At 43.4% G+C, this 15,970-nt stretch overlaps 1 protein-coding gene across 3 annotated transcripts in view; it reads left to right on the forward strand.

The window, feature by feature from the left end:
• Positions 1-15,970, forward strand: part of lrp4 (low density lipoprotein receptor-related protein 4) — a 150,865-nt gene that overhangs the window by 103,516 nt on the left and 31,379 nt on the right. For all 3 annotated transcript variants that reach the window (XM_074622818.1, XM_074622827.1, XM_074622837.1), the window contains exons 7-14: positions 5,840-5,959; positions 6,186-6,311; positions 7,961-8,086; positions 9,215-9,349; positions 10,814-10,939; positions 11,406-11,636; positions 13,400-13,556; positions 14,081-14,298. In XM_074622818.1, coding sequence (XP_074478919.1) covers positions 5,840-5,959; positions 6,186-6,311; positions 7,961-8,086; positions 9,215-9,349; positions 10,814-10,939; positions 11,406-11,636; positions 13,400-13,556; positions 14,081-14,298 — 1,239 coding nt within the window. The remainder of the gene's footprint in view (positions 1-5,839; positions 5,960-6,185; positions 6,312-7,960; positions 8,087-9,214; positions 9,350-10,813; positions 10,940-11,405; positions 11,637-13,399; positions 13,557-14,080; positions 14,299-15,970) is intronic.

Consider the following 15,970-nt stretch of genomic DNA (forward strand, 5'->3'; position numbering starts at 1 on the left):
TGAGGGGTTCAACTTTTTTTTAGGGCTGTCAAAGTTAACGTGTTAATGCAAATTAATTTTAACGCCACTAATTTCTTTAACACATTAACACAACTTGGGGTTTTTAGTGGTTGTAGTGGGTTCAGTTTTAAAGCTAGAGTGAAGATACTGGTATCATATGAAACTAGAAAACTAGAAGGAGGCTAAATAACGCTCCAAACTAATGCTACATTTTTATGAGGAAAAACAGATGCGTTGACCTCTGACCTCAATATACTTGAATGAAAAACGGTTCTCTGGGTACCCACGAGTCTCCCCTTTACAGACATGCCCACTTTATGATAATCACATGCAGTTTGGGGCAAGTCATAGTCAAGTCAGCACACTGACACACTGACAGCTGTTGTTGACTGTTGGGCTGCAGTTTGCCACGTTATGATTTGAGCATATTTGTTATGCTAAATGCAGTACCTGTGAGGGTTTTTATGAACAATATTTGTCATTGTTTTGTGTTGTTAATTGATTTTTAATAATTAATATATACATACATTTGCATAAAGCAGCATATTTGCCCACTCCCATGTTGATAAGAGCATTAAATACTTGACAAATCTCAAAATCAATTAATCGTGATTAAATATTTTAATCAATTGACAGCCCTCACTTTTTATCACTAACTTTGCCCTTTCAGTCATAAATATTTGCTATTATACAGAAATACATCCGAAAAGCATCACAACATTCAGTGTCGATTGTCGACGTCAGGTTGAGCTCAGGAACAGCTGCTTCCTGCAGGCCGCCGCTCCACAGCATCTGTCAGAACTGTCTGTTAGATCTTTTCTGTCACTGTATCACACGCACACACACACACACACACACACACACACACACACACACACACACACACACACACACACACGCACAGCGTGACGCCATGGTCCTGATTAACACAGACTATCATGTTTCGCTCCCCTCACTCCAGAGACGCTGCCTGCTGCTGACAAATCTCTCAGCATCTCCCTCCTCATTCTCTCATCTCTGATTTCTCACATGTTTGTTTCATTCGCTTATTGTCTATAACCGCCCACCACATGACATCTCTCTCTCTCTCTCTCTCTCTCTCTCTCTCTCTCTCTCTCTCTCTCTCTCGCTCACACGCACACACACTCATACACAGTGGTTTCCCCCTTTGATGTGTTTATCTGCAGCGCGATAAGCACAGCTTCAAGGTTTTGGTCATGTCGGTCGACTGAGCTGCTCTCTGTTTCTCCCTCGTCTCCTCCCACGTCCAGGTTTTTTAATTGCTGCCTCGCTTCTGAAGTGTTTGACATGTCTTTTTGGAAAGTTGAGCTGGCATCAAAGCTTTAAAAAAAGCAAAAAAAAGAGACAGGAGATTGGTCCTAAAAATACTTAAAATAATGGTGCAGCACACACACACACACCCTGGTTTATTTTTTGGGGGGGTCTTTGAAAAGTCTTAAAGGACCAGTGTGGAACAATTAGGGGGATCTATTGAAATGTTCCCTGCTGGAAAACGGTGGATTGCACCCTCCAGGTTGTTGGGAGTGAGTCACTACCCCAAGCGAGGGAGTTATATAATATAAGTATCTCAGGGTCTTGTTCTGGAGTGAGGGTAAAATGGAGTAGGAGATGGACAGGCGGTTTGGAGCGGCATCAGCAGTTATGCTGTACCGGACCGTTGTGGTGAAAAGGGAGCTGAGCCGGAAGACAAACCTCTTGATTTACCGGTCCATCTACGTTCCGACCCTCACCTATAGGCATGAGCTTTGGGTAGAGACCAAAAGAATGAGATCGCGGATACAAGCGGCCGAAATGAGTTTCCTCCGTAGAGTGGCTGGGCTCCGCCTTAGAGATAGGGCGAGGAGCTCAGACATCAGGACACCCCAAAGGGTCCTGCTGATGTGGTTCGGGCATCTGATCAGGATGCCTCCTGGATGCCTCCCTTTGGAGGTACGTTTCCAGGCACGTCCAACTAGCCAAGAGGCCCCGGGGTAGACCCAGAACACGCTGGAGAGATTATATATCTCGTCTGGCCTGGGATCGCCTCGGGGTCCACCCAGGAAGAGCTGGAAAACGTTACTGTGGAGAGGGACGTCTGGAATACCCTGCTAAGCCTGCTGCCGATGCAACCCGGCCCCGGAATGGTTGTGTTTTCGTTACCTTAGAAAGAGCCGTTTATATCTACATATGGAGCGGGTCCTCTCCACGGAGTCCTCCATGTTGCACCGCCATGTTTCTACAGTAGCCCAGAACGGACAAACAAAACTGTTAACTTTTCCTGCTTGGGCCGGAATCAATAGCGTTACTCGCTCCTGTCGCCACTGCTTTCGCTCTCTTGCTCACTACTCACTTCCCACTTACACTCACACTCTACGCACTGGCTCTGCTCCAAATGGTTCTAGCTGGGTCATTCGCGTTTTCGCGTCGGCCATCGTAGCTCTCCTACACGCTTGCCATCCGGGAGACGCTTCAGTCGGTTGCAATCTCCTCACCTCACCGCTACATACCACCAAATCCTACACACTGGACCTTTAAATGATTTCAGAATAAACCCAAACACATAAAATGCCCCTAAGTCCTGTTAGTTACTTCTGCAGGACTCTTATGTTTTTCTTTTTTGTATTAAAAACCAACAAGGTTAATAGATCAATCTACATCCTGTCTGGTGTACTGAAACCAGCTGGACCTCATGTCCCCGAACTATCAATTTCCTGATGTCCTCTTCTCTCAAACTGCCCGTCTATGCTTGCTATTTTATTTTCATTTTATGTTATTTCTGACCAGAGTCTGTTTTTTAGTGTTTTAAACTAATTCCATTTCATGAAGCGTCAAAAAAAAAAAAAAGTCTGACGACGTCTTCGCTTTACAAAACATGCAGATAGTTTGTGGACACACAGAGGAGGCATTCCTCACAAGCATAAGACGGCCCATCCTCAGACAGCATTCCTTGGCATCGACTCTCCAGACACATGAAGGGCGCTTTGTTAGAGAAGAAGCCTCCCCTCCCTCCCTCTCCCTTATGTGAATGCACACACACACACACACACACATCCCAAAACACTCACAACTGCATGCTTCGTTACCGCTTGCGAACATTGATACTGCTTTCGGCTGCATAGCTGAGCAGATGAAAGCGCATCGTTGCTGCGTGTGTGTGTGAGACAGTGAGAGAGAGAGTGTGGATGAATCATTTGAGTGTGTGTGGGCGTCGGTGTGTTTGTCGGCATCCCACGCTGATTCTTCTGACCTCTCTCTCTCTCTCTCTCTCTCTGTGGGAGAGCCACCTGCTGTTTTGATCATCTCTCTCTCTCTCTCTCTCTCTCTCTCTCTCTCTCTCTCTCTCTCTCTCTCTCTCTCTCTCTTCTCTCGCCCGGCTGATAAGCCCGCACGCGGACTGCTTGAAGCTTCTACAACATCTCCTCTTTTTTTTTTTTTATTTCCCCTGAATTCCCTCGTTTGTCACTTTTGTTCGTCCCTTATCTCACGCCCACCACAGCTTTGATGGGAGCCGACTCGTGCTGTCAGGAGGAAACATGTCCAAGACACATACACGCGCTCACACACACACACACACACACACTCGGGATTTAAGATGCTTATGTCTGATTCAGCTTTAATCTTCTCGTCCACCTCCGTCCTCATCTGCTGCCAGTTTGAGCTTCACTTTGATCCGCTCACATGTTGAGATGTGGTGGGAGATTTAAAGGTGGGACAGCTATGATCTGCAGTCAGAGATGATCATATGGCAGCCAAAATAAACAGAACCAATTCATGTCTATGGGGAAGGAAACATCACTGGTATAAAACACTGTATCTTTGCACTTTGTTTTGCACTTTTTATGGACAGCATTTTAGAGTGAACAGCAGACTTAAGCTGGGCATACACTGGACCATTTTAGCCACAAGACTCATTTTAGAGTCGGACCGAATTTCAGCTTCGTTAGGCGTCGTTTGCCGTGCAGCGTACGGCGGGGACTGAAGACCGATTAACTCCTCCCGCCTGACGGTCGGATGAATTTCTTTTTTTTTTTCTTTCTATTTTCCACCTACAGTTACACAACCACGTTTCTAAAATCGTACAGTGTATGGGCAGCTTAAGATTGCTTACTTATTTGCTGTGCATATGACGATAAAGCTTTCAATCTTGTATTAGAGGACCTTATAGGTGCATCATTTGGATCTGATCCGAAACTGGTTTGTGGAAAACCTACCTGAATCCCATGTGCATCAATCCGTTTCCAAAAAAAGATAGAGGCAGAGACCCAATCTCAATAGACCCCAGGATAATTGGACCCGATCCAAAATGTGGTCGACCCGAACAGACCCAAATAGTGCAGCAGCACAGTGCTGCACCAATCAACAAGCAGCAACAGTCTGTAAGAGATTTGTGTTTCTTGTAGGGTTGTTAAAGTTAACACGATAATACAAATTTATTTTAACGCCACTCATTTCTTTAACGCATTAACGCAACTTGAGATTTTTAGGTTGCAGCGGGCTCAGTTTTAAAGCTAGAGTGAAGATAGATTGCATCATATTAAACTAGAAAACCTAAGGAATCCATCGGTACCGACCTTGTCGTACATCATACTAGCTTGTCGAGAAGGAGGCTAAATAACTCTCCAAAGCTACACTAAATGTTGGCGAGGAAAAAAGGGGTCCCTTGACCTCTGACCTCCAGATATGTGAATGAAAAAGTGTTTTATGGGTACCCACGAGTCTCCCCTTTACAGACATGCCCGCTTTATGATAATCACATGCAGTTTGGGGCAAATCATAGTCAAGTCAGCACACTGACACACTGACAGCTGTTGTTGCCTGTTGGGCTGCAGTTTGACATGTTATGATTTGAGCATATTTTTTATTTTACCTGTGAGGGTTTCTGGACAATATCTGTCATTGTTTTGTGTTGTTAATTGATTTCCAATAATACATATATACATACATTTGCATAAAACAGCATATTTGCCCACTCCCATGTTGATAAGAGTTATAAATACTTGATAAATCTCCTCTAAGGTAGATTTGAAAAGAAAAATATTTTGTGTGATTAATCCTGATTAAATATTTGAATCTATTGACAGCCCTCGGTTCTTGCATTTTACAGGCCAAACTTTTCCTCCTGCAATGTTTATGACACAACAAGTGATCAGAGCTGACCCGCTTGGATCCACTAGGCTATTGGACATTTTGATAGAAAGATACAACAGGACACTACCCGACCCAATCACACTGAATATCATTTGGATAAGGCCTGGGCTGGTGTCTTGGTTACCAGGAACTATCTTGTACCTTTATTCAAATGTAACCCAACAAATCTCAACTTTTTAAAAAATCCTTTTTTAAAGCAAGGTGATGCCTACTCCTAGATGCAGGAACCAGAGAGATATTTAGCATTTTTTACATGATATAGTGTTGTCAAAAAAGTATCAATACATATCGATACTGAATAGGTGAAACGGTTTCAATACTGATTGTCCACAGTATCGATACACGGGTACCAGCTGTGGGTTCTGCTCTCTTTTCTCTCAGACAGCAAGTTGACACACACACACACACACACACACACACTGCTCTTTATCTTTTAATAAAAATCCCAATTTTTATGTCCTCAATGTTGTGTCAATTTTTCACCGTGGTTTCGAAAATGGTATAGAAAATTAATATTTTTGTGACATCACTGATGTGATAATAATAAACACCCCATGAATAAAGTTGTGACTTTAAAAATCATGTTGCGAGAGATTTGTTTAACCCCATAAAGATGGTTAAATTACAGCTGCTGTAGTTGTTGTGTTTCTGATGTCATTCTGTATGTATCTGTGTGTGTGTGTGCGTGTAGCTTCCCACCAGCCGTGCAGATCAGTTGAATTCATGTGCAGCAGCGGGATGTGCATCAACGCGGGCTGGAGGTGTGACGGAGAATTCGACTGTGACGACCAATCAGACGAGAAGAACTGCAGTGAGTAGCTGCTTTCGTCACATTTACGGAACAAACATGTGCTCTGTCTGTAAAGGCTTGTGTGTCTCAAAATAGTTTTTTATTCCTTCATCATGTTAGTGTTTCTGTCAATTTCAGCCTTTTATCTGACTTCTGTTACTGATGGAAAAACAAGGCAATCAATATCTCATCTGAGATTGAATGAATGAAATGTGTGTGTGTGTGTGTGTGTGTGTGTGTCCTGCAGCCACGTCCATGTGCACGGCCGATCAGTTCCGCTGCGGAACCGGACGCTGCGTCCGGTTGTCATGGAGATGCGACGGCGAGCCCGACTGCTCCGACCGCAGCGATGAAGAGGGCTGCGAGAAAACCGGTGAGACTGTGGTTGTTATCTTGTTTTCAGGAGCTAAATATAACACCAGCTTCAATCGTAGTCATGACAACAGCTCAGAACAGCCCTCCTCGACTCACAAACTCACTTTTTTTCCTTTTTGTTGAGAAACACAGTTGCTTTCAAACAATATTGACTTATCTTTTTGGCAGTTCCTCTGCTGATTGGAACACCAACCTGTAGACAAACTACAGAAACCGGCCTGTGTATTGAGATAGAATCGAACAATGAAGAGAAAGACGGAACGTTTTTACTCGATGTTTGGATGCTATCCACCTATAACCTGAGGAGTTCCAGATCGCTTTGCATGAACCTCTTGAACCCTGACATTTCCCTTAAATTCCCAGCTTCAAAGTTAATACATTTTGTACTCACTCCAAGTATTTCTTTCTTTACTTTTCTGAAATGTCTTTCTGTTTTTGCTCGTCGCAGCACTTCATCCATATGTAATGAAATATTCAAATCCATGATGTCATCTTTATGGTGGCACACTTAATCATTCGTACGTTTCCCTGTAGTTCAGCCTGACATGTTAGGAGTTTCTGGCTACACTGGAACCTCTGTGAGACTTTCAAATAATCTCTTAATGAACAGTTAAATGTAATGATGGACTAAGGTAGTGGGCCTAATGTGGAAGGAGAGGTTAGTGGAAAACAAAAAACAGACACCCCAGTTGAATGGGGTAAAAGAATTAACTAATAGATATCACCATGAAACTTCCCCAGTTGATTACTCACATTAAGGCAATTGTTTTTTGTATTACAAGTTTTCTGAAATGTTATGTTTAAATATGCAAATGTGGCATTATGTTATCAAATATGTGCTGTATATTTCCAGAACAGAAATCTGAATATTGGATACAGCCAGGTTCAAAATTCTTGTTTCATTGTGTTGACATGTTAGAGTCAAAGGTTTGTTACAGAGGGAATTTTGGATCACTCGAAAAATCCATTTTCGACATGTTTTTTGGAAAAAAATGTTGAATGAATCAGGCTATGAATGATGTATGAACAAACCCCTCTGTAAAAACGTTCAGAATATAGATGGGAAAGAAACTGGAAAGTTTGGTGGATGGAAGTGCTGATGAGGTGGAGATTTCTGGCTCAGAGTCTGAGAAAAAGCTAATTTTGAGAAAACAATCTTTAAAGATATACTATATTGTGAAATTCCATACATTTTGCAAGACACTCCAGGTGAATAGGGTAAACAATGTTAACTAATAGATATCACCATGAAACTTCCCCAGATGATTACTTACATTAAGACAATTCTTTTTTGTATTACAAGTTTTCTGAAATGTTATGTTTAAATATGCAAATGAGGTATTATCTGATGTTAACTTTTAGTGAATTTAGGAGAAATCTACAGATGAAAATAGTCAAAGTAGTCAAATAAACATCTAAACGTGTATTTTGGATGTTTTCTTTCCACTAGTTTGAAAGAAGACATGTTATAGAAGCAAAAAAGCCCAAAATTGACCAGTGTATGAAAAACAATGTACTGCTGTACTTAAAGCTAAAACTTTTCATGAATGAGTAACAATTATTTGGTAAGTGAAGGGCAGAATGGGAGATAAAGAGTTGTTGCCTTCTCACTGTATATATTATTATTATTATCTCATGTCCCCACAGAGAGTCCTCCATGTGCTCCTGATCAGTTCCAGTGTGGGAACGGACGCTGCATCGGTCAGAGGAAGGTGTGCAACGAGGTCAACGACTGCGGAGACGGGACTGACGAACACCCGCACCACGACTGCCGTGAGTTGATGCACTATATCTGCGTCTGTACCGCGGTGTGAAGACTGAACATTAAGAATTTAATTTCAGCCTTTTTCTTCCTTAAACGGGACATACCATGAAAAACTCACTTTTTCAGTGCTTGTGCTCATACATTTGGGTATCTGGAGTGACTACCAACACACAAACTGTGAATTAAGACAACCCAGTCTGTTTTTTTGTGGGCTGCCAAGATCAGAAAACATGTGATTCAACAAGCCATTCAGATTTGGCTCCCCCTTCCTATGTCACACGCATGCTCATTACCACCCACAGCTTGAGAACTACCTTTGTAAAGGTGCACCATATTTTTCTCGCAAGCCAATCAGAGCAGACTGGGCTTTTTTAGGAGGGGGATTTAATAATAATAATGATAAAACTCTTCCAAAATCCACGTTACAAAGTGCTTCACAAGGGCAGTAAAATAAAACGGACATGTCAAAAAATAAAACATTATTTAAAAGAAATAGAAAGACAGTTCAAGGAAATTAAAACTCAAATAAAATCAGGAGGGTCTCCGATGACTCAGCTGACCTGATTTCCAAAAAGAGACAGGCACTAAAACGGAGCGTTTCAGACAGAGTGTGAATACAGGTATATTCAGACAGACAGGATGAGACGAATAACATTAAAGCATGTAAACATGTTCCAGTAGAAACCCAAAATACAAGTATGAATCTGAAAATTTGTATAATATGTCCTCTTTAAAGCATGCACAGACTCTGCAATAACACTTACTTGGAAGGGATAAGACTCGCATACCAATGTCTAAGTTATGAAGACCGACACGAGCACTTAACTTATCGGATGTTTATTGAGATTCATTGACAATCTTGTGTGGGGGAGCATGAAAATGTTTGTCAAGGTGAGATTTTAGGCCTAAATGGTGGCATGAGAAGAAATGTCACCGAAATGCTTTAATGACAATCTGGACTGTTCTAGTTGAGCTTCCTGACCGACATCACCGTCCTCAGGCGTCGCTGCTCGCGGGCCTAAAATATTTCAAGGCTCACCACCACATGAGTCATACTTTTTACAGTGTGCGGTTGTATTCGTACTGAATCAGCAGGCTGTGTTTATGTTCCTGTAATGTCTCTGTGCGGCGAGCAGGTCCGCGCTCCAGCGAGGGCAACTGTAACCAGAATAACGGAGGCTGCTCCCAGAAGTGTCAGATGGTCAGAGGACTGGTCCAGTGCACCTGTCACACTGGATACCGCCTGATGGACGACGGCCAAGCCTGCCAGGGTACTGCTGTGTGTGTGTCTGCGTGTGTGTGTGTGTGTGTGTGTCTGTGTGTGTGTGTGTGTTAGTTTATCTTTATGTCAACAGGATATTTCCCAAAAGCATGAACACATTTCTATTGAACTTCATGAAGGTTTGGGCTAAGAAAGTATTGATATTAAGAATTTGTTGTGGACCTGAATCTGGGATTTCTGCCTCGAGCCGAAAGTCATATTGCCAGACTTTTTAAACTCGTGGAGACAATCTTCCATTCTATGCAAGTGTGTTTTGCAAGGTCAAGAAATTAATCTAGAATTTAAGGGGCGTAACAAGAAGTTGGACGTGAATGTGTTCCCAAAGTGTGAGTGACTTTTTCACCTTCCAGCCACCTCTGCACACTTTGGCCCAATTCCAATCCGGTCCCTCCACCCTCCCACTCTGTGACGGAGTGAACTCTGTTTGTAGTCACACTAGCAGCTCAATGAAGCACCCTTCTGTAAGGTGGAGGGTATCAATACAGCGGCCACTTCAGGACAAACGTCCCTCTCTCCTGCAAGGAAATAAATATCAGAATCAGAAATACTTTTTCTATTGATTGGCAATTGAGTTCTAGTTCTAGAATATAAATATATAAAAATAGAGAAATAATAAGAAAATATAAATAAGAAATATATATATAACAACAGTGCAATTAATAATGCTGATGCTAAATAATGCTGAATAATAATATAAATGCATGCATTTATAAAAATGCAAGAATAGTGTAAAATAACAATATTAGTTTAAATGTTCTGTATAAATAAATACAGTGTTAATGCTGGAGTAAACCAGATTATTTCACATCTAAATTATTGCACCAAATTATTGTACTGTTAAGTCAGTATTGCACAGTTGAAGATCTAAAAAATGATGGGGTTATAGCTCCTGATAGGGGTAAAAAATAATAAATATATGTTGTATATATATATATATATATGTTGTGTGTGTGTGTGTATATATATATATAATATACAACAATTTACAATCTAATGAACATGTCTACTGTTTTCTAAACTGGACGAGGGTATATTAGATCCTAAATACAATCTATTTACTTTATGTTGTTGCCGTCTGTATGACAATTAAGTAGATTAAATTAAATGTCTATCAGTTTGAGCAGTTTATGAGTAAATAATTGTAAGGTAGTCGTACGGAGCTGACATTGGAGCGTGTTCCATGAGGAACACAAAGCGGCGTTGCATGTCGTCAGTAAGGGCCGCTGGTTAAGTCAGCATCGATGCAGGCTCGCTGTTGGAGGGTTATATAACACACTTCCACTCCCTGCTGATTGGTTTGGAATGGCACTTAATATGGCGGGTAGGGAGAGGGTGTAAGGGGTGGTTTGGAATTGGGCCTTTGCTTTGTGTCTTGTTAACCCTGCGGGAGTTTGACGCCAACATCTCTCCGTCCCTCCCCTCTCTTGTCCTCTGCCTCCGTGGTCCGTTCCAGATGTGGACGAGTGTGCTGAAGAAGGCTACTGCAGCCAGGGCTGTACCAACACGCAGGGGGGGTTCCAGTGCTGGTGCGTTCAGGGCTACGAGCTCCGACCTGACAAGCGCAGCTGCAAAGCCCAGGGTAAGAAAACCACCGTACTGTATTTCAACCTTGACATGTGACCGCGGAGAAGTCGCGGGGGTTTGACCTCCAATAAAAACAGTGGTTGCATAGTGTTTATGCTCAGCGGTAACTGTATCCATTCCTCTGCTGCGGGGTCTTAACTCTGAATGAGGCTGGCTCATTTGGAGGGTCTGGACTAGATTTAGATATGAGGTAGAGTGCAGGCCTGGTACAGCAGCCCATCAATCTGCTGCAGACCAGACCAGAGCTAAACCCAGGTCAGGACTGACTGTCAGACATCTACCATGACCCCGACCTTCACCTCCTGTCAGATTAATGCTCGCTGTTATTAAAAGTGACCATCGCTCCTGACTCAGACTTTTTTTTGTTTTGTCTCTTTTCAACATTCCAGTCATGTTTGGCTCCTCGCTGTTTTCCTTTCCACTTTAATTCTCGTCGTCTCCATCCCCCGTCCGTCCTTTAGGTCCGGAGCCGGTGCTGCTCTTTGCCAACCGCATCGACATCCGTCAGGTTTTGCCGCATCGCTCCGAGTACACCCTGCTGCTCAACAACCTGGAGAACGCCATCGCCCTGGACTTCCACCACAATCGCGAGCTGGTCTTCTGGTCCGACGTGACGCTGGACCGCATCATGAAGGCCAACCTCAACGGCTCCAACGTGGAGGAGGTCGTCTCCACCGGTCTGGAGAGCCCAGGTGTGTACGGCAGCCAATGGAACGCAGGTTCAGATGTGGGACAACGGGCCCATTTATCTTTTATCCAATTGATCTAACTCTGCTGCTTTCTGTCCAACTACACTCTGCTCTCCCTCACCTCATCCATCACCCTGATCATGTATGAGTTCAGCAGCACGACATCAATACTGTTGAAACTCAAAAGTATTTTTTTTTTTTGCTCTCTCTTTCTCTCTTATTTTCACTCTTCTTGTTTTGTTCTTTCTTTTACAGTTTGTCTCTCTCTTTCTTGCTTTCTCTCAGCCTCAGTGTCTCTTGAACTCTCTCTGGGTCGCCCTTTTGGTCGGTTTCATCCTTTTTCTCTCCAGTATGTTTCACTGTTCATCTGTTTCATCTCTTGTTTTGTTCTTTTTAGTTGCGCTTCCTGTCTTCCTCTCTCTGCCTCAGTTCAGTTGGTCATGTCTAGATGGTAACCCATAAATTGCAGAAAAACTTGCAAAAACTCTCGCGAGACATGTTGCCCAACTTCCTATCCTCACCTTAACTATTCAAGCTCAATGCCTAAACTTGTTTTTTTATGACTCTTGTAACTTTTTAATTCCTGTTTATTGTGCAGTTTCTGTTTTGCTGAGTGTGTTCTTGTGAATGTTTCTTGTTCTCAGGTCTCTCTTGGAAAAGAGATCTTGAACTCAATGAGACTGCCTGATTAAATAAAGATAAAATAAACAAACCCTAGACATTCAAGGTCAATGCCTAACCTTAACCATCTTGCAAGAGTTTTGCAAATTTGGGGTACCATCTAGACACAACCAATTCAATGCAATTATTGACGTGATGTTCTGATCACAAGCTGTGGTAGCATATACATAGACTAAAGTAAATAGTGCATACAATGAATACATGCAAAATAGTGATATGAAGATCAGAGAATGAAACAACTAGTTACAGATGACACTTAAAGGAATAGTTCAACATCGTGGTAAAATACATTGATTTCCTTTTTTTGTAAAAGCGATGCAGAGAGGATCAATATCAATCCAATGTCTGTGTGAGCATGGAGCTGGCGTCTTAGTTAGCTTAGCTTAGCATGAAGCCTGGAAGCAGAGGGATACAGCTAGCTTGGCTCAGTCCAAAGTGTAGTAAAAAAAAAAAAAAACATCTACAGACACTCTTATAGCTCACTTGCTAACACATTGTATCTTGTGTTTTAAAACATGACTTAAATGAACAGTGTGTAGCATATCGGGAGATCTATTAGCAAATAATGGAATATAATATTCATAACTATGTTTTCATTAGTGTATAATCACCTGAAGTTAAGAAACATGTTTTTGTTAGCTTAGAATGCTTCTACATAGGGAGCGGGTCCTCTTCACGGAGTCCACCACCATGTTTCTACAGTAGCCCAGAACGGACAAACCAAAAACCAAACCTTTAGAAAGGGCCTCATGTTTTTACGTTACCTGGAGGCCACCGTAGTTCTCCGACACGCTTGTGAAACTGCGGTAACGTGAGCCACAGAGTGTAAAACAGTGGTACCGCCAGCCGCCATCTGACTTCCGTTGCTATTAAAGAAGTGTTATTATGGTAAGGGTGGCCTCTGAATGAGGCGGCTCACGTTACCGCGGTCTTGGAAATGGAGGAGTGAGTGGAGGGGTATTCAGTTGGTTGCAATCTGCAACCACACCCCTAGATTCCACCAAATCCTACACACTGTCCCTTTTTAAATTGAAAAATGGGTTCAAATTCAGACAATTTCAAAATGTTTTTTTTGTCTCCTTCAGGTGGACTGGCCATCGACTGGATCCATGACAAGTTGTACTGGACAGACTCGGGGACGTCTCGTATCGAGGTGGCCAACCTGGACGGGACGCACCGCAAGGTGCTGCTGTGGCAGAGCATGGAGAAGCCCCGAGCCATCGCGCTGCACCCCATAGAGGGGTACGAGTCCAAACATACACACACAGACACACACCACTATAATTCACTACAGATGGTTCCAAATGCACACACACTCATATATGCATATCCCCTCTGGATGTGTCCCAGTTGTAGTGTAGCAGCAGAGCAGGGATTAAAGTTTGGCAACACAGCAGTGCCCACAGGCAAGCATCTGTGTGGAACCAGTATTTCATGAAAGGGGCAGCAGCTAAGTGTGTTTTCATCCCCGGCTTCATATGCCGCAGTGGCAGGAAGGAGTTTTAGATGAAGCCCCAGAGAAATGTTAAGCTAGAAAACTCATTCAGCGTATTAGGTAGCTCATTTGCATGGGATAATTGAAAAATATTTTTAAAAAGTTCCCTCTGAGGTCGGTCAGAGCAGATGATGGGGAGGACGTGAATGTCGAGGACAGAGGAGACTTTTAATTCCATGAGACACCTGCTGTGTCTTGAATCCCGACAGCAATCTGTTTACTTCTTAACAACAAGTAAACTTAACCGTGACTGTCCCACTTTCCTCCTCAGTAAAATCTACTGGACAGACTGGGGCAACACGCCTCGCATCGAGTACGCCAACATGGACGGCTCCAACCGGCGGGTCATCGCAGACACACACCTGTTTTGGCCCAACGGCCTCACCATCGACTACGCCGGCCGCCGCATGTACTGGGTGGACGCAAAGCACCATGTCATTGAGAGGGCGGACCTGGACGGACGCAACCGCAAGGCCGTCATCAGCCAAGGTAAACTCCTACCTGTTATCGTTTTTTCTGGCGAGGGTTGGGTATCAAGAACCGAAGATCCATCAGGTATGCCCATGGTCTTCAACACAGCCTGACGTTACACCTGTTTAGTACTGATGTGTCTGGTGTTGACATGCACAGCGCTGCTTGCTACCGGAGCTGGTTTAATCCAAAAAGGCGCAATGCTTTCTCCAGTTGGGCCGGATCGAGGTCAGATCATGTTCTCACCACAAACGAAGCGTACTGAACCGTACCGCAGTTCGTTTGGAAGCGAACTGAGACCACCCCTTCAAGGAGGTCTCGGTTCGCTTGTTTTGGAGCTGCACCCGAGTGCAATTGCTGTGTTCACACCTGCCCTAACGAAACGCACCGAGAGGGTGAACGCTCCAGGGTTCAATTCAACCGAACTAAAGCCCTAAGTAACAGATATAAAAAAAAAGAAGCAACCAGCGTAACATTTTTACTAACTTTGTTTTCCACCAGATTTGTGATGTCGAACGTGACACACCAGAATAAAAAAAAAACCAGAAAGGCATACTTGTCTACTGTCAATGGGAAAGGAGTCAATCGCATATTTTTAACAGGTTTTCCTATGTTTAAAAAAACCTGCATAGACGTGCTAATTTTGGTGGGAAAAAGGGTATGATTAATGGAGATTATTCAGCACTTGGTTGAGCTACTTAAAAGGAAGCACGGAAGAATCACAGAATTTTGGCAACACAAATCTTCAGGAAATTGAGGCTTTGGACGTATTGGAACTAAGAATCGATGAGCAGAATTGGAATTGATAAAATATTAACGCATTTCTGGTGGGTTTTTTTTTTTTTTTTTTTTCGTTGGAGGCTTCGAGTGAGCTGGAGAGAAACAGGAGAGATGTGGTCTACAGAGGTCTGGCCGGAGTTCAGATTCTCATTAATTACCACACACACACACACACAAGGGGATATTTATATATAGGATGTAGCATGCTGATGTTGCTTCATGTGGATCTGGCATTTCCAGACGTAAGGAGGCTAGGAGGGTACTGATGTGTCACAAACACACGCTCTGGCCTGCTTCTGAGACCTCATGTTGCAGTTCCATGTGTTTCTCAGGTTTTGGCTGATCCGTGCACCTCTGTACAGTTTTAGCTGACATAGTAGATTCCAATTTGTAAGTAAAAAAAAAAAACGACGATCAAGAGTGTTTAAGGGTGTGAAAAGAGAGAGGGACAGGGGGAAATGTTTCATGAGGGTGTGTGTGCGCTCTCCTTAATAATGTGTGCTCTCAGGATAAAAAGCTGTAATTGGCCCTGTCCGTCCTCCACAGCCTCTGTTTGCTGAGACAACACACTGGACAAATAGGACGTGTGTGTGTGTGTGTGTGTGTGTGCATGGTTACATTCTGAGCCTCTGTGCCCAGGAATGTTAACGAGTGCCTTTCTCCCTACACCTATAGTTTTCTGTGTGTGTGTTAGCTGGATGCGTGCCAGCTCCTCTGTCATTGGAGCTGGACAGCGGGCAGGTGTCACGGATAACACCGCTATCCAGTCTGCGCACCTGTGCAGGTGGGGAGGGGGGGGAGAGCAGGGGGCAGGAAGAGAAGGGGGCAGGAAGAGAAGGGGGCAGGAAGAGAAGGGGCTGTGTGTGTGTGTGTGTGTGTGTGTGTGTGTGTGTGTGTGTGTGTGTGTATC

This window comes from Sebastes fasciatus, chromosome 2 (assembly GCF_043250625.1).
Source record: "Sebastes fasciatus isolate fSebFas1 chromosome 2, fSebFas1.pri, whole genome shotgun sequence".
NCBI lineage: Eukaryota > Metazoa > Chordata > Actinopteri > Perciformes > Sebastidae > Sebastes > Sebastes fasciatus.